At 56.1% G+C, this 25012-nt stretch overlaps 1 protein-coding gene and 1 long non-coding RNA gene across 9 annotated transcripts in view; one reads left to right on the top strand and one right to left on the bottom strand.

The window, feature by feature from the left end:
- Positions 1 to 25012, top strand: part of Rgs12 (regulator of G protein signaling 12) — a 75188-nt gene that overhangs the window by 32657 nt on the left and 17519 nt on the right. For 6 of the 8 annotated variants that reach the window (XM_063230263.1, XM_063230264.1, XM_063230265.1 and 3 more), the window contains exon 4: positions 9594 to 9615. In XM_063230263.1, the coding sequence (XP_063086333.1) occupies positions 9594 to 9615 (22 nt within the window). Of the gene's footprint in view, positions 1 to 9593; positions 9616 to 22959; positions 24408 to 25012 lie in introns of those variants that run through there. The other 2 variants (XM_063230270.1, XM_063230268.1) reach the window with 1 other exon arrangement.
- LOC134471420 (uncharacterized) lies at positions 14770 to 20115 on the bottom strand. The gene is made up of 2 exons (XR_010040905.1): positions 19443 to 20115; positions 14770 to 17097 (listed from the first exon to the last, which is right to left on the bottom strand). It is a non-coding gene; the product is annotated as an uncharacterized LOC134471420 (long non-coding RNA).

Raw genomic sequence — 25012 nt, 5'->3', positions numbered from 1 at the left:
CATCCTGCTGTCCTGTGCCATGGCAGCTCTGACAGATGGTGCAGGACTGAGGTGATTGGGCTGAATGCTGCATTTCAGCCAGAAAAACATGCGAAGACCTGCCGCACTCCAGGCTGCTGCGGGGAGCTTCAGGTGGTGCGTGTGCAGCTGAGTCATGTTTAATGACAGGTTATTGGACGGGCTTATGAGGTTGAATACCATATGTTTTTAAAAGGTCTGAAAGCAAGTAAAAAGAGTGCAGGGTAATTTTTGTTTTTCTTTTGTGGCTGAGTTGTATTGGTGTAAAACAAAATCAAATGTTGCTCACCAGTTCCTGGGTGCCCTCTTAAGTGTATTGTTTTCTGGCAGGCATGAATCTCACTGTGTTTGCTCCTCTGCAGACACCTGACAGAGAAACTCAAAGTTCAGAGACACCGGGTTTGGACATTGAGAGTAGAGTGGGGTGGACAGGGTGAGGGGCAGCTCAGATGTGGGTGCTCCTGCGAGTCCCCTCAGCCTGGGTGGGAGAACGAAAGTAGTGCCACCTCGGCCCTTCTGGCCCAGCTGACCTGCAGCTAACTGCTCCCACTTCCGTTCAACAGCACATGAGGCAGGTTGAGCACAATTTTGTTTTTTATTCTGAAGGGAAAAAAAAAGCCACTGAAATTAGCCTTTGTATTTTCCTGTGATCTGAACTGCCTTCTCCGATGTCTGCAAATGCTGAAACCAGCAAGGAAGTTGTTCACACCTGTGAACAACTGGCTGACATGGTTGTGTATTCTGGATGGGCCGTGAGCAGCTCCCGTGCCAGCGCCATGGGGTCAGGTCGGTGCCCCACCCCACCCCACCCTCTGAGATGGGCCACAAGGAAGGGCCCTACACTGGCCTTGCGCTGGCCCTGCTGTGCTGGAGCTGCTGAGGGGCAAGGAGGCAAGGGAGGAAGGGGCCCCATTCTAAAGCCAGCTCTGTGGTCTCTGAGGGGTTTTCCTCTGTGTCCTGCTGAGCCGTGCCTTGCTGGTCTCTAAAGTGGGGGACATGGAAGTGCCAGGGCTCAGAGCAGTGCACACATTGCTGAGCTCAGCCTTGCACGCTCGCTGTTAGGAATGCAGGTGCCCTGGGTCACAGCTCCCACCACCCAAGTACACACCTGACTTCCTGGAATCTGGTCTCTAGCCTTCCTCTAGGAGTACAGAGGAGGCCGGTGAGACTGTCCCCAGGAGCACTATAGCGACTCCATCTGATGTGGACTGAACATTAATGTGGCTGTGGTGTGTGCACCCTGCCACGTGGGTGTCATACGCTTGGACAGTAGGAAGAGCTGGTTATGGGACATTAAAGCTCACTGCCCAAGAGAAAGATGAGTCATCAGGACCCTGCTCCAGGCTGTGCGGCCCCCTCCTCAGGAGCCCTTTGGTGTGGCCGGGCCATGCCCTGGGTGACCAGGCTCTGTAGGGCACATGGCCTGCCTTGCACCTCTCTGCTCCAGTCCTCGCCTGCAGATGCCAGGGGCAGCGATGGCCTTGGGCAGGTGCCATGGTGGACATTGGGCAGTGTGCTCTTGAGGGGAGTGCCCTCATGCCAGGAAGGACCAGGGCAGCTGGCTATCAGGTGGGGCTTGTGTTGCCCCACCTGCTGGGTTCCAGTCAGTAAATAAAAGAACTACAGTGTGACATCCAGAGCCACCAGGCTTTCCTGGGCAGCCTGGAGCCCAGGGTTCAGTGGGCATCTGCTGGGGACCTTGGTAGCTGACTCTCAAGGCAGGAACCAGGCCCAGATATAGGAAGGGCTTGGGCTGTAGGGAGGCCAGCCTTGGAGTCGGGAAGGCCGGGAAGTAAAAGGGTTATGAGGAGGGGCAGCTTTGGGAGACGCTGCGTGACACATGCGGGCCTCTGCTGCTGTTCATGGGAACCTTCTGAAGCCTTCTCCCTCATGGCAGCTGCAGTGGTGAGAGCCCCATGGGGAGCTGGGTGGCTTCCTATGGTATGAGGGCGAGGCTAGAGGCTGTGTAGTGGGTGGCTTGGATTCTGCATGGGGGCTGTAGTGGCACTGTGGCTGACGGCAGCCGTGGGATGTGAGAGGAGGAGGCTGGTGGCCTTTTGGAGCTGGCATGTCTGAGGACACCTGTGCCTGGTGCTCTGGAGCCGCTGCAGGCTTGAGAGTTCCTTGCATTTGACTGAGTTTCTCTTTTTCGGCCCAAAGGAACTGAGTTCCTCTGTCATTGACCATTGTTCCTGGTGTCCCTCTTTCCCAGACCAAGCCCAAGGCGGCTGCCAGGTCCACTTATGTGCTATTGGCACAGACCTGGTGCTGACCCTGAGCTGGAGCCCCTGCATGCTGCCCTTCTGCTGGGGACCCCGCCTCTCCAATGTGCCCCTGCTGTCCATCAGGCCTTAGGTGTCCAGACCTCACTTTGTCACTCCTCCCCAGCTTCTCATCTGATCCATCTCAAAAAGGGACAACCTGTCCCTTTGGTTTCTACCCGAGCTCTCTGGCAGTTTACATCCACAACCTATGGGCCTGACCTCAGACCTGTCCTGATGCAGCTCTCGACTTGTGACCCCACCTTGCTCTGAGTGCCGGAGCTGCTCCTGGAGGCTGTGGCTTGCCCTGGGCAGGGCTGCCAGTGAGTGCCAGGCTGCCACGAACATTGGCTGTGTGTGTGGTGCATCACAGCGAGGGCCTGGCACGTTGCTTGTAGGTGTGTAGTGATGTTTGGTGTATGAGTAGGGGTGCTGTCATCTTGGGAGTCCCTGCACCCCACAACCACCAGAGCCTGGGGTCCCTGCTGTGAGCTGGGTGGGAGGCCAGCCGGATGGCAGGGTTTCCGCCCAGGGTCCAGTGGTGCGAATGCTATCTGGACACAGCAGTGGCTGAGTGCTGGCAGGTGTCTCCCTGGGCTGGGGCTCCTTAGGGGAAGCCTGCTGGTAGCCCAGGGGCACCACAAGAGGCCACTGGCAGTTTTGTATTGCTGGGCTTTGCATTGCCACCACCTGTCTGTGTGGGGACTCTTATCCCCTGAAACAGGGAGGGTAAAGGGAGAGGTCTGCAGCCCTGGTTTCAGCTGAGCCTTAATTGTGGCCTGAACCAGTGCTGCGAAGCCAGTGTCACCAAGCTCTGAGCCAAGTGGCACGATGTGGACATCACAGTGCTCCTCTGGATCTGAGTGAGACTCCCGGTGAGCTCCCCTGGGCTTTGTTGTGCTGAGAGTGGCGTGAGTGTGGTGACATTGCCTGGAAGATGCGGCCAGTATGGGTTTTGCCCGGACTCCGTTTCTTCTGGTGTTACTGAAGGTTGCAAAGGCCTTTGGCATGCACACCTCACACACGTGGGTGCACTCACACATGCACACTTTTAAGACAGGCCCAGTTTCACTTCTGTGCCTCAGCATCTCATCCTGGGCTGGTCATGATGACCTGCACCATGCAGAGCCAACTCCCTCCTCGCCTCCACACTCTTCCCTGGTGGCAGGGAAGGGAAATGTGCAGATGTGGGCCTCCATTACAGGGTCGCCCTCTTGCATCACGAAAGGTATTCTGTGCCTGATTCGGGAATTGTCCCTACCTTCTCTGTGTTCTGTTTTCCAGTCATCCCTTTACGTGTTATTAAGGAAATGTGGGCCAGGCGTGGTGGCACAGGCTTGTGATCCCAACTGCTTAGGAGGCCGAGGTAGGAGGATGGAAAGTTCCAGGCCAGCTTGGGCATCTTAGTGGACCTTGTCTGAAAATAAAAAGTGTAAAGCACAGGATTGCTCTGTGTGGAGGCCCCAGGTACTTTCCCTGTGCCACAAAAAGAGGGGTGTGTGTGTGTGCATGTGTGTGTGCCCTTTGTGTGAATGGAAGGAGAGCTGGTGGCCTGAAGCAGCAGGTGCTAGGCTGACACACTGGGTGTCCTGGTGCCAGACGGGCTGCACAGTGCAGTCCTCTGCTCAGGCCCCACAAGGTCTGTGGTGCGACCCTCTCCAGGGCCCTAGCCCGAGGAGCCCCGAGCTGTTCTGCAAGGGCAGCTGTCATGCCTGTGGTGGGCTTGCACCTGGTGACTGGGCCTGGCCAGAGGTCATCAAGGAGGGCTTCCCAGAGGACACAGTAGCCTGCTGGCAGGTGAGGCTGCAGGTGAGTGCTGGGCATGGGAGGGGGAGGCTGGCTGAGGGCCTGCGGTGGCCACAGTCCTTGGGTGGACCCTGGAGGACCAGGCACTTGGAGCCTGCACACACATGTGCACATGCATACAGATGCACAACTTGGAAGTGAGGGCCAAGAGCAACCCAGACCCCAGGATATTCTTCAGCCTTAACTTCCATGTTACTTTCCCCTGTCTTTTAGCTTTTTTTCATTTCTTTTCAGTACTGGAGATGAATCCAGAGCCTTTGCACCGAGCTACACCCCTAGCCGGTTTTTTTTTTTTTTTTTTTTTTTTTACTTTCTATTTTGAGAGTATCTCGCTAAAGTTGTTAGATTGCTCAGGATGGGTTCAAACTGGTGATCATCCTGCTCAGGCTCCCAGAGTGCTGGAAATGCAGGTGTGCACTGCCACACCAGAGTTTATTCACTTTTTAATAAGTGCTGCTCCTGCCCTGCTGACTTGATGCCTCTCACAGTTGGGATAATCACACGGTGGCTGAGCCTGCTGTCTGGTGTGTGGAGAGAGGCCACCCCCAGCACAGCCCCAGGACCTGGAGCACTGATATCTACCCACATGCTGCCTGCAAGGCCTCTTGAAAATGAACACGGCCTCGCTGCCCCCGGCTCAGCCTGGCCCGGCCCCTGCTCTCTACTCCGCTTTCCTGAGCTCCCTTCTTTAGGCTCGTGTACCAGGGAGAGCGGCAATTCTCGCCTTTGTCTGTCTGGCTGCTGTTGTTCGGCACAGCATCCTCAGGCTCACCCTTGCTGTCACCAATGGGCAGATCCACCTGGCCCAGCCATGGTACCTGGCTGGCAGCGAGGGCCTGGCACCTCCCCACCTGGAGCCTCCCCGCCTAGTGACTGGGAATGATGTGACTGTCGCTGATGAATGCAGGGTGCTGCTCTCTCTTAAGGATGCTATTTCCTGTGGCTGCTGAGACCCAGAAGTGGAGGTCCTGTGTTCTGGTCTCTGAGGCCCCTTCCATACTGTTTTCCATGGTGGCCACAGGGGCTTTGGTCCCACCCACAGGGAACAGGTCCCTTTCTGGCCCTCGAAGCCCCTCAGCCCGTTGTCACCTCCAAGGCGCACTCATTTTGCAAGGGCACCATCAAAATAGCATGTCACACCCATTAGATACAGAGAACTGGGCTCTGGCACAAGAAGGCTGGCACCACCCCACCTGAGGGCAGTAGCCTGCTGCTAACGTTTGCTGTGCTTCCGTCTGGACAGTTTGTGTAGTAATAGAGTATTTCCCACATTCTTAGAAAACTGTCTATTTGTGATTGTGCTTTCCATTTTGCATTATTTCTCCCAGACAATGTCTGGGACATCCCAGTGTCTCTGGACGTTGATGGCAGGACTTTGAACATTTTTTATCAGAGGTGAGTTGTGCCTTTTCCAAATGGGAGGCCAACCTTCCAGGGGTCCCTGTGCCCTGCCCCTGGCTCTCCTGACCTGACCCTTCTGAGAATCGTAAGATGGTGACTTGCTCTAGAGCACTCCATGGATGTGTGCCACCACTGCGTGAGCGGTCTGTCCCCTGCCTTCTCAGGAGGCGGATGTGATGGAAATCACACTTCAAAAGTCACTGTGACCTGCAGGAGTCCTGCTCGCGGTTGGTGCCTAGGAATTTCTGTCTTTGACATTTTGGGCTTCTTCCCCCTCTGTCAGCAGAATGTTCTCAGAAAACCCTTTCCAGGCCTAAAAAAGGGCAATTTGGTCAGAAGTAGGTGTGTTGTTGATCCCCATGTGACAGGAGTGACTCGGGGGCAACCCCCCTGGCCCCCACCCTGAACCTGCCCCAGTGCCGAGTGAGCAGGGTGCTCCCCACCACCAGTCCCTAGCCAGACCCCGCCTGCTGGCACCAGTTCTCTCTCCAGCTGTTAAAACGCAACCCCCTCTTGGGTGTGTTCCTCAGTGGCTTTTGTGGCCTTGTCACAGGTGCAGGTGGCCAGGGATTCACTCCAGGCCGTCACACTTGAGGAGCACACATGGCTATCTCTCTCCGGCTGGGCTTCAGACGAAACAGGGAGATTACTGGTAGCTGTAAATTGTCTCCTTGCAAATCAGCCTCAGCCCCAGAGTTGTCCCTGCATCTCTGACAGCCTATGAACTGATGGAAGTGTGGTTCTGGGCCCAGGCGGTGCTGGTCGGGACCCGGGATTGTGAGTGGGGGCTGGGAGCTGCGCAGGACAGGCCATGGCCTGGCCTTGAGGTGGTCATGGTTATGTGGCATGTTTTTATGATAGGAGCATATCCAGCAGGACTCCTCCTCAGGTGGGACCGGCACCTCTGGCGGGTCTCCAAGGTGTGGTATGGGCCAAGGGCTCCCCAGGACACCGTCGTCTGTACACTTCGTTGTCGTCACAGACTGGCCTCCTCGGGCTGCTTTCCCCTGTCTCTTCCTCAGCCCAGGCCCAGGCCCCTGTGCCCCTTCTGCTGAGCCTCCAAGTGTCCTCCTCCCCTACACCCCTTCCTCCTGAGCCGCTGCAGAGTCTCGACTGTGACCCACATTCTCCACACGCCTCTTGCCTCCATGGTTCCCTCAGGGGCTGGGCAAGTCCTGTGCTCTTGCTTCTCCCGTCACCAGGGCCCCATCCTGCAGCAGACAGCACCTGCAGCTTTGGATGGGGCGGCCTCTGCTATGGAGGGGGCCTCTGCTGTGGATGGGGCCTCTGCTGTGGATGGGGCCTCTGCTGTGGAGGGGGCCTCTGCTGTGGAGGGGGCCTCTGCTGTGGATGGGGCCTCTGCTGTGGAGGGGGCCTCTGCTGTGGAGGGGGCCTCTGCTATGGAGGGGGCCTCTGCTGTGGATGGGGCCTCTGCTGTGGAGGGGGCCTCTGCTGTGGAGGGGGCCTCTGCTGTGGAGGGGGCCTCTGCTATGGAGGGGGCCTCTGCTGTGGAGGGGGCCTCTGCTGTGGAGGGGGCCTCTGCTGTGGATGGGGCGGCCTCTGCTGTGGATGGGGCGGCCTCTGCTGTGGAGGGGGCCTCTGCTGTGGAGGGGGCCTCTGCTGTGGATGGGGCCTCTGCTGTGGAGGGGGCCTCTGCTGTGGATGGGGCCTCTGCTGTGGAGGGGGCCTCTGCTGTGGAGGGGGCCTCTGCTATGGAGGGGGCCTCTGCTGTGGATGGGGCCTCTGCTGTGGAGGGGGCCTCTGCTGTGGAGGGGGCCTCTGCTGTGGATGGGGCGGCCTCTGCTGTGGAGGGGGCCTCTGCTGTGGAGGGGGCCTCTGCTGTGGATGGGGCCTCTGCTGTGGAGGGGGCCTCTGCTGTGGATGGGGCGGCCTCTGCTGTGGAGGGGGCCTCTGCTGTGGATGGGGCCTCTGCTGTGGATGGGGCGGCCTCTGCTGTGGAGGGGGCCTCTGCTGTGGAGGGGCCCTCTGCTGTGGATGGGGCCTCTGCTGTGGATGGGGCCTCTGCTGTGGATGGGGCCTCTGCTGTGGAGGGGGCCTCTGCTGTGGATGGGGCGGCCTCTGCTGTGGATGGGGCGGCCTCTGCTGTGGATGGGGCCTCTGCTGTGGATAGGGGGGCCTCTGCTGTGGATAGGGCGGTCTCTGCTGTGGAGGGGGCCTCTGCTGTGGATGGGGCGGCCTCTGCTGTGGAGGGGGCCTCTGCTGTGGATGGGGCCTCAGCTGTGGAGGGGGCCTCTGCTGTGGAGGGGGCCTCTGCTGTGGATGGGGCGGCCTCTGCTGTCGATGGGGCTTTGCTGGTCACCTCTCTCATCTCTCAGGAGTTTCTCTTCCATTTTCAGGGCAGTTGTGTATTAAGAGCACGTTCATTCCAGTGCTATAATCTAAAACTGTTTGAAAACATGTGGTTTACCATTAAAAAGGCTGCCTGTGGCCTTGACCTGCATCTGGTGGCACCACCTGCTTGGGGCCTCTCAGAAGCCCAGTGGTGCCATCTGATCCCACTTCCTAGCCCCTGGTGGGCATCAAGTGCCCAGCAGTGACTTTGCATTCCATGATTCGCTTTCAGATACTATGGATAGCAGTCCTATGTGTGCAGCCTGTTGAGTGCCCTCTTGTGCTCCCTAGAGAAGAGCCTGCCTTTCCTGTCACCCAGACTCACACTGGCCCTGGGAGGGAGGCTACATGGGCAGGGACTACGTGTGGGGCCCCAGGTGAACACCATGTGACATGTGCCACTGTGGCCAGGGTGCAGAGCACTGGCTGGGCCCAGGGGGCTTGGAACAGTAGCTGTCAGGCCAAGGGACAGACCTCACCCTGGGGAGGGCAGGGTTTGCAGGGGCTTGGTCGAGAGGGAGGTTGGCACACCTTACACCACATCTTGGCTCGTTGGGGAGTACGGTGGTACCTTGTGGCTGTGGCTCCTTTCCCTTCTGTCACCTTCCTCTGGGGGACGTGGGGGTCCTTTGGGCCTCAGTTTTTTGCATTTGGAGCAGAGAATCTTAAGCCCCCAGTATCCTCTGGTCTGGAGGTGGCTGGGTTGAGATCCAGCTTTGCTTGAGTGCTGGCCTCTGCCTGCCTGTTCCCTGGACCCAGGAGGGCCCTGAGTGCCAGTCTCCTTACAAGGTTCTGTCTGTCACAGAAGGATGGGAGGCCTTGGTCAGGAGGCTACTGCAGGCCAACCAGAGTGTGTGCTGTAGGAGCTGAGGGTGCAGGGGCAGTGTGGGCCATGCTGACTCCACACAGCTGGGAGCCTCGGCGCCTCAACCTGAGCTGCCCTCCCAGCCAGGACCACACCCAGGCCAGGCCTGCTCCTTCTGGGCCCTCCTGCTCCTCTCTTCCCACAGGGGCCCCTGGCATCCTCTGCTGTGCCCCTGGGATGCCCACCTCCCTCAGCCTGGCTCTTCAGATTCCTGTCCCTCTGGGTCCTGGTCCAGGATTACTCTGCCTCTCTGACAACCAGTGGCCACTGTTGTGGGGACTCCTCCCATGCCCAGATCCTGTGCTGTCCTCAGACCAGCTTAGCAGTCCCGCCATGCCCACCCATGCTGGAGGCTAGGTGTCCTGCAGGGCTGCTGTCTCCTGAGCTTCTAGCCTCAGGCTCTGCCCAGTGCCCACTGTGGTGCCACTCCCACCTCTGGGAACAGCAGGGGCACTCTTTTCCCGGTAGCAGCCTGTGCTTTCTCCCTCTGAGCCCAGGTTCAGCCCTGGGAGGTGATGGCGATTGTGGGTATCAAGTAGGGGCAGTGCTGGCTGGGCGTACATGCCCTGCAGAGGTCACCTGGAGGCTGAGGGGCACTTTGGGAGCCCAGAAGCTCACAGGAGTCCCTGTCACTGAGGCTTTTCCAGAGGCTGTGACGTCAGACAGGCTGGGATTCTTTTCACATGAAAATGATGGTGACTTCCTCCTGGCCCTCGGCTGGTGGGCGGGGTTGGCTCAGGAACTGGGAGCCAGGCTTACTCAACCTCTGGCTTTGTCAGACACCTGCAGGGATCTGTCCCAGCCACTGAGTCCCACTGGCCAGCCTTCATGAACGCGTCCTGGTTATCATGAGGTCTAATTAACTCATGTCTCTCTCTCTTTTCTTTCAGTCTGCAACTGTGTCTGATGGGGGTAAGTCGCAACTTCTGATGTATGTTTTTATTACTTTTAATGCAATTTTCAAGTTGTGGGGCTGTCTTTGCTATCTGACATTTGCATGAAAGATGTGTGCTTACCTCTCTCTGTCCCCATGAGGGTGGGTCTTGTTGGGTGGTTTTGGGGTGTTTTCAGTGTGTGTCCTGGAAGCTGCTGGGCAGAGCAATGGCGACAGAATGCCCAGGTGCTGAGCACTGGGCACACTGCTGCATGCCTATGTGCAGCAAGTTAAAACATGCTTGCCATTCCCTAGCACAACCAGCTTTTAAACCTGCCAGTTAAGATTTCAGAGCTCTTGCTGAATTTGGGCAATTCTGGAAATTCAAGCGAGAGTCAGCTGCTAAGACTCCTTCTTAGGACAGTGGAGTGGGGGTGCGGATCGCGTGGGATGAAGAGGATCAGGACTTTGTCTTTAAATGAGTTTGCACACAGGAATTCTTTCAATGGGACTGATCAAAGAAGGAAAAAGCAGGATGTGTCTTATTCCTCTTGTGATTTCTGTGATGAAATCTGTTTGAGTTCAGCCATTTTTCTCTAGCATCCAAATACACCTTGCCTTTTGTAGCCCTGTGCCCTTGTTCCACCTGTGTCTGTCCTCAGAGCTGGCTGTGACATCTCCGAAGGCATCTGCATCTGTTTTCCTTCCTATGCCCGGGCTGGGCGGGCGCAGGGGTGAGGCTGCTGTCTGTTCCTGTGAATTACAGAGGAGCTGAGTGTGGCCTTCTGGGAACTTCCTGTTGTCTCCAGCTGCCCACGACCTCAGTCCCCGGCTACACAAAGGGCCACTGTCACCTGGCTGAGGGGCCGTGGGAAGCTTGAGGAGTATGTGTTGAGTTACACATGCTCTAATCCCAGAGCCCGGGGCGGGGTTGGAGGCTGATGGATGAAAGGCGTTATGTTTCCTGTGTTTTTGCAGGGACGGTCCTGTCATTTAATCAGCTTTAAGCTGGGAGTGAGAAACTTCCATAATGTGGGAACTGGCCATATTGCCTGGCCGGGATGGAAGCCAGGGCTGCCCAGTGCTGCTTGAGCTTCCTAGCTACTGTGTTCCTTTTCTAGTGAAGGCATTCATTTTCTCAGGAAGCGTATAAACCTGAGAGGTTTTCCTAATCATGCCTCATCTTTTCTTCTTGTTCTTTTGCATTGCCGGGGGTCAATGCCAGGCCTCACATGTCAGGCAAGCCGTGCTACCCTTTGGGCTACATCTCGCCCCTGGTCACGCATCATCCTTACCCGCCTCGCCAGTACGTCTTTTGTCAGAAGGTGGGGAAGCCCCAGGGTTCGGGTGGTGTCTGTGTTGTAATTTTTAATTGTTGCCCTTTCCAAGCGTGGGAAGCCCCTGCCTCCTGGCCCCTCCGGTTCCCTATGCCGTTTCTGAGGAAGTGGTGACCTGGCGGGGGTTCCTCTCTTCTGGGGCTTTCCACCCCTCACGCTTTGCGGGGAGCTGGGGAGCTGGAGAGCCAAGGTGGTGGGAAGAGTACCCTTCTGGGCAGAGGCCAGCCTTGGTGGGGTGTCAGGGTGGGCAGACACCCTGCTCCGCTTGGCTGTGGGGGCTTTATTCACTTGCCTTTCACTTTTCTTGTTTTCCCAATTTTAATTTCTTTCCTGATTATGAGAATAACAAAGTTCCCTGGGCTGAGTATGATGGTGCACACCCGAGATTCCAGTTCTTAGAGGCAAGGAGCAAAACTTGAGTCCAGCCTGTGACCCTTAGTAGCTTAGTGAGAACATGTCTCAAAAAGTAGAACAGAATGGAATACAAATTCTAAAAAGGGCTGGAGGTGTGGCTTAGAGAGAAAGCCCTGGGTTCAACCCCTAGTGTCACGCGTACACCCGCATGCACATTGGTTATCTGGCTGAATGTCTGTGTCAATTCTAGGGGGTCTGTATACCTTCTGTCTTTGTGTATACAGGAGGGGATGCTGTTCACGTGTGGTCACTCACTCCTGGGCTCAGGCCTGGAGGAGAACAGCGCCTGCCCTACTGTGGAGCCCCAGCTCTGCAGACACCAGTTCTGTCCCAGCCCCATACACCCAGGTGCTTACTGAGGGGCTGGGTGGGAACTGGGCTTTTCCATGTCACAGTGCTAGGTCCTCCCATGAGCGACATCTGAGGCTCCCATGGGCCGGGAGTTGCAGCCTGGCCCCCTCGGTGGGAAAACGCGTTTCACAGGCCAGCAGGGCCCGACAGCCTAGGAGCAGCCTGGAGAGCAGCCTGCTCCCAGCACGCCCTGACCTATGTCCTGTGCTCTGTGATGAGCGCTGCTCACTGTCTGTGCCCTGAGGTGAGCTGACTCCTTCCCTTCCGTTGCTGTCACCACACCACACTGGGTGCTTTACTATGTGTTATGCCTGCGGGGTCCCTACTCCTCCCGGGAGAGGGGCTGCAGGTGCCAATTCTGGCTCTGAGGGAAAATTTTTTGCCCAAGCTTTGAGAGGCTTCCCCATGCCATGGCCAGCTCCAGGCAGTCCCCTGGGGATTTTACGTAGTTAGAGAGCAGTGCAGGTCTGCTGTACAGCAGTGCAGTACAGCTCAGTGGTAGAATTCTCTGCTCCGGTACTGGAGGCCCTGGGTTTCATTCCTAGCTCTGAAGAATGAATAAGCAAATGAATGAATGTGCAGGAAAACACGGCTTTCCCACTGTTGACCAGCAGTGCCCATGCTGGTGCTGGGCATGGGGCAGGCATCTGGCAGGTAAAGTGCTTACAGCTTCTCAGGGTGCCCTCCCTTAGCTCCCGAGCTCTGGTCCTTGTTCTTGAAAGGAGGTTTTGGGCATCATTGGGTGGGCACGTTTCAGGGCCACCTCCCCACTGGAGACACCAGCAGCAGGTGGGGCAGAGACAGAGCCTGCCCCAGCATCATCGCCTGCACACACAGAGCACATGCAGGCCTTGCGGACCAGGCACCATCAGTGAAAGTTTGGGAGTGCCTGGCCAACAAGGGTGGTCTCAGCATGCGATGGCCTCCCAGCCCACCTGTCGGGCCAGGTGAGGGACCCTGTTTTGTCTTCTGTTGAAAGACCCCACCCAGACAGCGGACAGAAGACAGAAGTGGGGGCCCCAGCACCCAACCAGTTAACCACTGTGAAAGGCAGAGACTCTCCCAGGCTGGCACCCTTGAGTCACCCTCTTCTGCAGTGACTGACCCTGACAGGCCAGAGGGAGGTGTCTGGGGTGGTCACATCTCTCCCAGGACAGGAGGCTTCTTCTACAGTTGAGAAGTCAGACACCAGCAAGAAGCGCTGCCAGCAGCCATCCCCTGTGACAGGGTGCTGGTGGGACCCCTCCTCCCTGCCCTCAGTGTTCCTCCAGGCCTGTGGGCCCCGCCGCCTCCCGATCCGGTCTTTGGTTGGACACCTCGGTTCTGCCCCAACCACACCCCTGCCCCAGCAGCATCCTGGGAACTCCATGCAGATCCAGCCTCTGGATATCCCACCTTCATTCCTCGCTGGTGTCCTAGGGCCACAGCGCCTCTCCACCTACCCATAGCGTAGCACTGTCCCCACCCTGGTCTCTGGCTGTCAGCAAGCTCCTCCCACCCTGTGCCAAGCTTGCTGCTCATTTCTCCCAGCACCATTGCCTGCTGCCAGCCAACTTCATTGTTTACCTGTGTCCCTGGTGGTCAGCCCCCACTAGAAAGTGACCTAGGTAAGGCCAGTCCTGGTGACATCAGGGCCGTGTTGCAGAGGTGGCTTGAGCACTGTCTGTGCTGGAGGTGACTGGACCAGGTATGTGGCAGATGCCAGCCAGGGACTGCAGCAGGACTCTGTTTAGGTCAGTGGCCTTTTAGCAGTGAAACGTTCTCAACAAACTAACCAGTCAGCCTTGGTAGAGTCCTACTGAGGAAAGCAGGTGCGGATGTAGCTTGCCCTCCCAAGCCAGTGAGAGGCTCTGGTTTCGGTGTCTCCGCCCTTGCCGGTGGGCCACACAGAGCCTGGCAGCACGGCTTCTGAACCTCTCCCCTCGGCCTTGCCTGCTTCATCCTGCTCTTGTGAGCGTGGCAGTAGGCTGTCCTCCGCTGTGGGCAGAGGTCTGACAAGCCCCTGGCCGCTCCCCAGCTGCTGCTTAGCCCCAAGGCTGCCCCTGCAGGCTGTGTCAGCACTGTTCCCAGAGGGGAAAGCGGGCATTGGGGGTCGAAGCCCACAGCGCTGCCCTGCTCTGCCTGGGCCCTCCGGGCACAGTGTGAGCTATCTGGGCTCAGCAGCAGTTCTGTTCCAGGTATACAGACAGACCTGGCTTCGAGGGGCCAGCCAGTGCTCCCTCCCAGCATCCTGCCCCTTGACACCTGTCCACAAGACACTGATGATGGGCAGGCTCCTGGGCAGGTCTGTCCAAAAAGCCCTTTCCCACATCTGGGCAAGATCCCACTGCCTCTGCCTCTGTCGCCGCCTGCCCTGAGCTTTCCAGTCCCCGCTGACCCTTGGCTCTAGAAGGGACTCTACGTTTTGGGTCCTACAGTGTGTGTGGCTCCCCCTTCATGATGTGAGGCACGCAGAGCCCAGGAAGCACACCACGATTTTCAGCTGTGCTTGGAGCCCACAGTTCTGCCTGCTCCATGCCTTGCTGTGCCCCCCGGTTGGGTGAGATTTCAGGCCCATGCTCCAGGCTGGGCTGTGGGCATCACCGTCCTGTTCTAGGCCTGGGGTCCTTTCCGCGTGCCTAGAGGATGCAGTGGGCCCTGTCACAGGCTGGGGGGATGTTTGTGGGAGTTAAACTGCATTCCTCTTTAAAATACAGAGTATCAAAATCTAATATTTTTGACAAGTGAATTTATATTCCATAAAATTAGGGAGGACAAAGGGAAATGTAAAAGCTTGAGAACAGTACTATGACTATATAGCATTGTTTGGTGGAATTCAGATTTTTTTCTCATGAAAAAAACAGTGATCTAATCGTATACTTTCTAGAATGTTTGCTGAGTAACATGGAAGCGGTGCTGGTGTGCTCTGTGCCATGTATGGGCAGCGCGGTTAGTGGGCCCCACTCTGGCTGGTTTGCTTTGGACTCAGATGTCAGACCCAGGATGACACAGCATCCTGGAGGGTATACCAGGGGCAGGGACACTTGGTTTCTGCAAGGTGCCTCCCCACGTACTTACTTCTTCCGAGTGCTAAAAGATCTTTGGAGAGAATTTTTATTGATAGTTTTATTATGAATTTTGTTTTCAAGCAGACAGAGGTTCAAAAGCAGTAAAGCCAGTGGCCACGTCCTTCCCTCCCAGCGCAGCAGGTGTGCCTCGGGTGCGTTGGCGCCAGAGTTGATTGGTGGAGTCCCTTGCCTCCTCTGTCTTCACCCCACCTCCTCCTGAGGAGTCCTGGAAGTGGCCCAGCTCAGTTTCCACGGTACTGGAGGAGACTGGGGGCCTGGCCAGGCTCTACTCCTTGGGAGGGAGGCACGTAGAGGCCCCTCAGGGAGACCCTCGGGGCTGGCTAGGGATGGGCTGTCTTCTGCACATGGGGGTGAGGTGGAGTGTGCACAGAGAGTGCCCTTCCACGCGCACTACCCCTTCATTCTTTAGTAGGATCTGGGGACCCAGGTGACAGAGCTGATGGATGAGGGGAAGACGTGGGCACACGGGTCTGCAGATGTGTAACCAGAGCACGGTTCACATGCCAGTGGCTCTGTGAGGGAGACTGGTGAGGGGACCCCTGACCACAGCTGGGTATCGTCGAGAGATGAGCAGTGGGCTGGGCAGAACTGCATGAGGTGAGGTCACTTCAGAGTCTATTCACTCAGGGTCTCAGCCTGGTCCTGGCATTGGTGGCCAAGGCTGCTGCATGAGAGGACACACCTCGGCCAGACCTGCCCTGTCACAACTGTTAGGCCCAGCCAGGGTTCTGCAGGCTGCGCTGCTCTGGCCTTCTCTGACCTCCCCATCTCTGCAGTTCAGGAGAACTGGCCCATGCTTATGCCACATGCCGGAGGGGATGCTGGGGACAACTGGGGACCAGTGTGCTGCTCTTCTTTCCGTGGGGGAGGGGCCTCCCCATGACAGCGGCCCAGCTTCTGAGCCTGGCTACTTCCTGCATTCTGGCTTTCTGGTGCTGTGTGGCAGGAGGGCAGCTGCAGAGAGAGAATTCTGGGCAGTTGTTCCTCTCTGCTGGTTGTGGGGTGTGATGTACAAACCTCAGAGCAAAGCTCAGGTCACAGCAGCCCTTCACACAAAGGGCTCTAGCAGTTTCCTACTTACCCGGAACCCAGGAGGTGTGAGTTGTACCCCCAGCCCTGTGCCTGGGCTTCCCATGCTGTGGAGACAGCCAGTATATGAGTGGAGGGCGAGCTATCGGCCTGTCTGGGTGTGAAAAGCCAGAGGCCAGGATGAAGCTGAGGGCGGAGTACTGAGACATTAAGTTATCAGAACCTGCCTCCTGCAGACATCCCGTCACAGCAGAGGCCTTCCCCTGTTTCCCCAGGAGATGGTTGGGTCTCCTGCAGTCATCCCACTGCTGAGCAGGAAATCGGGGTTGCTTATCTTGCAGGGTCTTGGCTTGTCCAGCACTGTGTGGTGGAGCTCTAGAGACCTGCCAGGATGTCTTGCAGGGGTCTCCTCAGGCAGATCAACGCTGCAAACTTCCTGCCCTGGCCTTGCTTGGTCTGCCACCCTCGCCGTGTCCCGCCAGGGATGCTGTGTGCATGGCATGGTCCACCTGCTGAGTACCCAGGCAGGCTGTTTGGGAGGGATGTGTCCTCTGTGTTGTGTGCTTGTGCCTGGGGACCAGGGTTGGAGATGTAGGCAGGGATGTGGGAGTGCACAGAGGAGGCCTGTTGCTTCCTCCACACATGCGATCCCGATCAGCTCCGTCGCCCTGCTGGGAGCTCGCTCCTGGGGCTGGAAGGGTACACTGCATACTGGCTGGCTAGGTCAGGGAGCAGCGTGTCTCACAAGAGCTGGGTTGCAGGGCTAGCTGCTGATCTCCGGGTGGCGTCCCTACACTTGCCAAGAGATCTGTGGCCATAGTTTGTCTGATCCCATGGGGGTAATAGCTTTCATACAAATGTCTCAAAATGCCAAGGGTGGCCAGGTCTGCAAGACGGACTGAATCTGTTGTCTCGAAGCTTGAAAATGACCCTTCAGGCTCACACTCACGAGGTGCAAGCAGCTCACACAGTGTCGGCGTCCTCTGAAGGAAACTCCGAGTTCCTGGGCTGAGGCTGAGGGCAGGGCTTGTCTCGCACCCATCCCCAGCACCACCGGGGAACACAGGAGCAGGAGAACCACCGTACCCCCTGCCTGCTGGGCCTGCTTGTGCTCTCCGTCTTCACTGATCTTTTCACCTGCTCAGTGAATGTGCATGTGTCGCTCACTTTCCATGTGCCAGGGCACAAACGGGAGCACACACGTGTGGTGCCTGCCTGCCACATGTCCACCCTGGGGCGCATGGGTGTAGGGCTGTCTGCACCAGCGGTGACAAGGCTCAGCGCTGTGTCCTGGCCAGTGTATGTCACATGTAGACAACATCTGGAAGGGAATGTAGATGACAAGTGTCTAATTAGAACACTTAATTGGTATCATTATACTTTCTATGAAATGACACTTGTTTGGAAAGGACTTTCCTTCTCACATTTCATGACACTGTTTTGTTCACTTCAGACACGTTTTGTTACAACTGTTCTCCAAGTAATGAGGACTTTTTTTCTTTTTTGGAGGCAGAGTTTTGCTGCGTAGCAAGCCCAAACTGTCTGCAAATGCGTGGCCGCATGGTGGTCCTGCTTCAGCCTCCTAAGTGCAAAGATGACAGGTGTGTACCACTGCACACCACCGAGAATGGTTTACTGGAGAGTGACGGACACGCTGCCAGTGACACAAGGTGGCACCCCTGAAGTGGCTGCTTATGGTGGCAGATGCCCTGCCAGGGTTTGCCTGGTTCAGGTGCTGTGCAGCCCTGTGGTGCTTGGGGTCTTTCTTTAGCATCAGGCCGCACACTGTGTGCATCAGAGCCTCAACTCTTGGTGCTGGGTCCCATCCCCTGACCTCTCTTCCTGGGGACGGCCTCTGGGCTGCATAGCAGGCTCGCCAGCCCGCACTGTCCTAGCTGTCTACACGTGCAGGCGTTGGCTTGTGGTGAGGGCTTGCAGTCTGCCTGCGGGACTGGAGAACCTTTGTGACACTCCTCGGCCATCTGAACGTTCTCTTTGTGACGCCTCACTGGTTTTCCCCTTAGGTTATCGGCTCTCCCTTGCTCATTCATGAAAATGTTAGAAGTGTGTGTGTGGAAGGTGTTTCACAGTGTGAGGCTTTGTGAGTGCAGCTTGCTTTTTCTAGTTCCTAGGTAACCCTCTAGTTCCTAGGTAACCCATTACAGCAGTTTTTTGTGTCCTTTTATGGCATTCTTTGCCCTGCCCAAGACTGCAAAGGTAAAACTTAATTTTTTTTTTGTTAAATTCTAGGTCCTTCTGGTGTGATTCGTGTGTGTCTGTTACTGTGTGTGTGTGTGTGTGTGTGTGTGTGTGTGTGTGTGTGTGTGTGTATGTGTGTGTGTGTGTGCTGGAGTGAACCCAGGGCTCAGCATCCAGTTTTTTTTATCTGGAGAGTCTTGCTAAGTCATTAAGTTGTCTGGACCGGGCTGGAGTTTTCCATCTGCTGCTCCAGCCTCTCAGAGTGGTGAGGTTATAGGGGTATACCCCACACCTAGCCTAGAATGGGTTCTTATGTGTGGGGTGAGTCAGAGATGAGATTTTCTTTTCAATGTGGTGAGAAAAGTCGAGCAGGTATCCCAGCTCAATGCACTTGAAGCAAAGCTTGAAGCAGCGCCTGTATTAGCCCACCTTCCCTCTGGGGCTGTGTCCCTGGCTCCTGTCTGTCACTGGGTCGGGCCTCCATGCTGTGGTTGCTGTGACTCCGCATGATGCCGCCCGCTCTGCTCGTTTCAGGGTGGCACTGGTTCTTCCCGGCCCTCGAGTTGTCTCCTGCATGGTGGAGCTGCTCTGAGGTGCTGGGTATTTTCCAGAGCTGTCTGAGCTCAGATCTCTGAGCTGCTTCCCCCAGAAATGTCCTCTCCAGCCACAGACAGCTGCTGACAGGTGACTGGGTTCCCAAGTAGCTGCAACAGTGTGTGTGTGACTCTGTGCGGCCACTTACAGGCTTGAGTCAAGGCCCCCAGGAGGGAAACAGAGCTCAAGGGAGCAGAAGGAGCCCCAGGGTGAAGAGCACTGGGGGGACAAGGAAAGGTCCCCCTGACAGAGCTGAAGCCAAGCGCTGCTTTGAGTTGAGCTTCGATTGCATCAAGCTGCGATGGTGAGGAGAGAAAACTGGTTTTCAGAGGCACACGGATGTTTACCAGAACAGAGACAGTTCCAGCATCCGGATCATAGCCACCAACAGCAGCGTAGTTAGAGATGACAGTCACAGAAAGGTGAACAGTAAGAGCCACACGCTTGCAGGTTTAAAATCATAGTTCTAAACAATGCGTGGGCCAAAGAACAAATGGAAATTCTAGTGCAGTTTGCAATTGTTTAGAAATTATGGTACTGAATGCCAACGCCAGTGAAATGTTCCCTAGGTGTTTTTCAGAGAAAAATTTTGAAGCCTTAAGTACATATTAAAAAAACATTCAAAATAAAAAAGGAAAAAAATAATAAATGCAAGCTAAGGATAAGGAAATAAGGATGAAAACAGAAATTAACAAAACAAAGCACAGAATAGATAGGATCTAACTAATTAACAGCACCGGAAGCTAAGCCTTTGGCAAGGATGCTAAGAGATGGAGGACAAGGAGGCCACCGGGAGTGTGGAGAGGCCCGCCCAATGCAGAGCACAGTTCCAGGGAAATTTCTGAGTGGTTATAGCGCAGTGTACTTGATTACCTGGATCCTCTGAACAACTCTGAGGAAAGTACAGATTATCAGAGTCGGCCTGAGAAGACGGAGGAGATGATTAGATAAGGCAGTGCAGGCTATGTGATGTGGAGATCGGAGATCCATCCCTCACAGACTCTGTGCTCCCGCCACTTCATAGGTAGGTGCATCTGTCAGCTCAGTCCAAGTAATGCTGCTGCCCGCCTCAGCCTCCTGGCTGTCAGGAAGCTGAAGGTGGCTCAGGCGAGCCTCCTGCAGTCCGGTTGCTTCCTGCACACCCGGCTATCGGAGCAGCTCCACATAGAGCATGGCAGCCCTGGGACCACGCGGCAGAGCTGGGTGGGGGCCTCCAGTGCTGCCCTCCACAGAGGGTGCACTTCTCACCAGCACATCCGGCCAGCCTGACCGCAGGACCGATGGCAAGAGCGATTGCCTCACACAAGCAGTGCTGAGTGCGCATGCAGAGGAAGACGGGGGCCGCTCAGCTCATTGGCAGGGCTGGTGTCACCTGGACATCAGAACCTGAAAGCAGATGAGGACAGCCGAGTCCTTGAAGTCACCTCTCACTGAGGACCAGTGCGCAGTTCCTAAATACGGCAAACTGCATCCGCCTGTGAGTTTCAGAATGTCTCTGAGGAAGTGCCGTCACATGAGGACTGGGAGGGCCTTTTCCTTCAAGTCCCAGTTCAGTTTCTTTTGTTTTGTTATTTTTTAAAGTTCCCACTGTCTTCTGAACACTTAGGCCTTGGGGGGTGCACGGTGAAGGAAACACTGTGAGCGTTGCGCTGTGGGGTGGACGTCACCGGCTGGCGAGCAGCTGGCTGATAGGTGAGTAGAGGAGCAGAGCCCAGTTGCGTCTCCCTGAAGGACGCAGTGCTGTCTTGGTGTGACTGGAAGTAGCACTCGCAGCCAGACAGCACTTCTGTTAGAGGCCACAACGAGAAGGACGCTCTGGTCTCAGTGATGTTTAACAGTGCCAAGAGACATTTTAAGAGGAAGCTAAAAGAATCTGGGATGTTGCCATCCCACTACAAAGCCCAAATCGAAGTGCACGGCCAGGCCCGCCATTCAGGACCAGGGGAGCTACTGTGGCTCTACTGGATGGCACCCCAGTTCCTGTGGGCAGACAGAGATGCTGGCAGGCTGTAAGGTAAACTTGGAAGGCTGAGCACCATGTGAATAGAGAGGATTATTTCTGCGGATTGGACCAGGACCGAAGTAGTAACAGATTTTTTTTTTTGGTAGTGAGGATCAAACTTGCAATCTGACGCTTGCCAGGCAGTCACTTGTGCCACTGAGCTGTATATCCCTAGCCAGTAACAGGTTTTTGATTTATATTTACAGTTTTAAAAGTGGAAAATATGGCTTGTGTGTTAGAACTGCAAGATTGATTTATGCCTTTCCACTTGTTCTGTCTTTGCCAGATTTGGGGACAAATGATCATTTACAGATTGAGGTACTGGACATCTGCCATGTGCCTGGCATACAGGTCCCGCAGTCCTGCGATGTTAGCTCGGTGTCTGTCTGCGCCTCGTAGGAGGTCAGTGACTTGCGCTGCTACCCAGTAAGCAGTGCGCCCTGATTACCGTGCACGTGGAAGCCTGCGCTCCGTGCTGTCAGGGCCACACTGCGGGGAGAGCAGGTGAGCACAGCGACTCCCACCCTGGACACAGGTCCACACCCACTCGGCAGGTGGGTGGTCTGTGGTCTGTGAGGGCCAGGCTGGGTAACCAAGAGCAGAGCTGGTGTGGAGAGGGCATTGATCAGTGGTGCAGGGGGATGAAACTGCCTCTTGTCCCCTTCATAGAAGGCTTGGGGAAGGCTCCTGCCCCATTCCAGCCTTGCCTGGAAGTGCTCACATGAGTGCAAGGCTCAGAGAGCCTGAGTGTGGCCAGCAGAAGGGTGCAGCCACCAGTGCTGGGCACCAAGCCACAACCTCCACTGGGGAGGTAGCTGCCCTGTGACCCATGCGCAGGCCCTGAGCAGGGGACTTGGGACCTGCAGGCAGCCAGGGTATTGGGCCCCCTGGTATAAGGCTCTGGCTCTTTACATGTGGTTGGGTACTAGGAATCATGAAAGGTACAAGCTCTGCATTTTGCTTAGCTCTGCACACAAATGCCATGTGAGTGACCTTCACTTAGCAAAACTAGCTCAAGAAGTCCAGACTGTATGAGCACCGTCTCAGGGATGCCTCGGTTGGCTCCCTGAATTGAGTCTGCTCTGGGTCTCTTAGTACCACCTTCCTCTTACAAGGTGGGCTCCAAAGGGAGGAGGCCATCGCACCCTCCCCTGTGGCTTTTTACAGCACTGTCGGGGCAGTGCCCTCCCTCAACGGCTCTCCTCACCGTGCACCCCGCATGAGCCTCCCTCAGGCTGTGTATCCAGGATCCTGTGTGGTGGCCCCACCCTGGCTTTTGGGGGCAGCATAGGACCACAGTCTTCTCGGACTGCTTCAGTAGGTGGCATCTTTGGCAGAGCCAGGCCACCCTGGCAAGTCTTCTCTTCATGGAACAATCTCCATGACACACAAGTGTTTTAGTCAGCAAAATGCGGCAAGTCGGTTTCATAAGGGAGGTCAGTCGGGGTGGTAAATCTATGGCACACGTGCCACAGTGGGCTGTGTGTCATTGAGAGCTCTAAAAGGTTCGCCATTGCTGAGTTATGTGTTTCCCTTTCACTGCAAGCCAGCATTGTAGGCAAACTCAACAGGACTCATTCTAGAATCCTGTGTGTCCCTAGCTGGGGAGCGTCCCCAGAGTCCCGGCATTCCTAGTGGTCAGACACTGCCTTAGTCGCCAATCTGTCCTGGTGGATGGCTCCAAGCCTGAAGTTGTGAAGTGTGGCTGTCCTGCTCCCCCTGCCCACTTCCCACGCTGACCCTCTTCTGTTGCATCCTGCCCCCTCCTACAGCCTCACAGGCTCTGCTACCATTTGTCCCGTCTGCTTGGCGTTTCATACTCAAAAGGGTCAACATCTTCAGGCATAGAGAGTTTATCTTGCTGGGGTCTGCCAGGATGGCTGTAGATCTAAAGTTCTGGTGCTGCCTCAGGGAGGCCCAGGGTAGATTTCCTAAACCAGGGCTGGTGTCTGTGCCAGGCTGTGATGCTGCTGTCATTGGCTGCCATGGAGGCACCCAAGAACTGTCCAATCCTGCCACGTCCTGCTCTCTGGGCAGTGCTGAGGAGGCAGGGCCAGGGCAGCTCCAGGGAGCCCGTGGCCTGTGCCCCGCTTCCACCTCTCACCACATTGACTTCAATCAGGTCAGAATGTCCAAGACTCATGACTCATTTGTGACCTGGCCCAGTCAAATTAGATCTATGGCTTCTCAGCCAGGGAGCTGCCGGCAGGCTTAGGAGCAGATGGGCACAGAGCTGGGCTGCAGTCTGTCCCCCTCTGCCACTGCCCAACTGGGTCCCATGGGATTGCTCAGGAAGCGGCCTCACCCAGTGAGGAGCCAGGATGAGGCTGTTCATTGAGACCCAAAGCTGGTTGCTGGGTTTGCGGGGCTGGGATCCCAAGGGTCTGGGGAAGGTAGCGTGGATGCACTGTGTCGTGCAAGGCCCCTTCTACAGTTTCCCCAATGTTCAGACTCAAAGTCCGGGCTCCCCATCTTGCAGGTGAGGGTTCTGTGGAGGACACCAAGGCCATGTGATCAGTCACAGTGCGGTGCCTAAAGCCTGAGGGTCCACTGGTCTCTGGCATTCTTTGGTCCTCACAGAGCTGTGCTTTGCCAGGTTGGTGGCCTTGCAAAGTCTGCTCCTGGAGATGCACAGGTCCCTGGGAGCTCCAGTGTGGGTGACACAAAGCAGGACAGGGCTTTGCCGTTCAACAGGGCTTGTATTTAAAAAACAGTAGTGAAGCAAGGTGTCACACACTTGCATCTAGCACTCCAGGAGGCTGCCAAGGTAGCTTAGCAAGACCCTAGCTGAAAAAAAAAGCTGAGGATGCAGAGGGCTGCCTTGACACATAAGCAGGGTGAGCCACGTCCACATCCACCCAAGCATCTACAAACACAGCGTTGTCAGCAGCCTGTGGCCCTGGAGCCACTCTGGGCCCCTGCCCACTCGGGATACAGTTGTATTTGGGCACAGCTGGCCCTTCTGTCGGAAGTGTTTAATGTGCTTGGCAATTGCCACCGATGCCGTGTCTGCTGCTCATGCCTGTGCATCTCTGGACCCAGGATGCCTGAGGCTCCACTCAGCTCAGCCCTGCTCGTGCCGTGAGCCAGTAGTCAGTATCTTCCCTGGATTCGCTGGCCCTGCTGGCTCCACAGGCTCTTTGCTGTGGGGAAGAGCGTTTTCCTTTGGAAGTAGTTCGGCTCGGTCCAGTTGCTTCTTGAGTAGCTGAATCCATGGTCCTGAGATGGTACTGGTGTTGGAGACCACCTTGGTGAAGAGATAGGTTTTCTGGTCATGGGATTCAGGCCTGGCCAAGTTAAAATACATTGGAGAAATAATAGTTGAGAAGCCTTGTCATTGTTTTAAGAGATCCTAAGTACTTATTTTTCCCTTTTCCTCATCTACTTTAATAAAGAATGGGATGCCAAGAAGGGCTTCACCCCGGCACACAGGCCTACAGGCTGCATGCCTGGTCACCGTGGCTGTGCCACCGCTGCAGCTGCCACTGATGACGCCTTGAATAATTCAGGCTGCCTCAGCAGGCGCGATGAATTATGCATGCAGCCTCCACGGCTTTGTGCACTGTGCTCCTCTCTCCCCTCTCCAAGTACCCAGGAAGAGCCAGAGCTGCCTTTGTCCAGCACAGTGGATGCTGGGTCCCTGCAGAAGCAGCAGTCCTGTTCTCCTGGGAGGGCCGAGATAAGGAACAATGTCCCCGGGTGTGGCCCAAGCCTTTGCCCGGGGCCGCCCCGGCTGAGCGGCTGGCCGGGCATGGACTCAGAAGGCTGGTTTACAGTGAATGGTTGGAAGTATTTAGTTAGATGGCATCACAGTGGCTCTTACTGGCTGTATCCAGGTAAAGTCCCTGTCCACCTGTCGCCTTGTCATGGTTGTCAGGGCAGGCTGACTGTGTGGCCCTCAAATATGTTTGCCTCAGGTGGGGGAGTGGGGTGTGGGCGGGCCTGTGTGGGGCCGTGGCTGGGGGCTCCAGGTGCTGCTGTGCATTCCCGTGGGCCCCGGGGACGGCATGCTGGTGAGCCTCATCTCGGGATCACTGTTGGATACAGCTACACCTTGAGCCTGGGACGTGAATGTGGCAGTGTTGTCAGTTTTCAGTAGTAGTTCCAAAATACTCTTACAGCTTTCTTGAAAAGCAGTTGTTTCATGTGAATGAGGCTTTGGATTCCCCAGCACCTCAAAAAAAGAGAGAGAAAGAAAGGAAGAAGAAAGCATGAAGAAAGGGAGCTTGTGAGGACAGCATTTATGTGACTCCCAGTCAACTGGGAGGAATGCTGGCAGTGTCACTGCGGGTGGTGGTGGGCACCTGTGGCGGGCTGTCTGTGTCGTTGAAAGGTCTGAGAAGTTTGGTAGCACTGGCCTTGGTGACGGTGTTCCTGGGTGTCTTCTCTGGTTTACGATAAAGTGTATGGTTTTATGAAAACACTTAACCCCGAAGGTGGG

The sequence above is a fragment of the Cavia porcellus genome, unplaced genomic scaffold (assembly GCF_034190915.1).
Source record: "Cavia porcellus strain 051 isolate PalLab524CR breed Dunkin Hartley unplaced genomic scaffold, mCavPor4.1 scaffold_18, whole genome shotgun sequence".
NCBI lineage: Eukaryota > Metazoa > Chordata > Mammalia > Rodentia > Caviidae > Cavia > Cavia porcellus.
The sequence above is the reverse complement of the archived record's forward strand: the minus strand, read 5'-3'. Positions and strand labels throughout refer to the sequence as shown.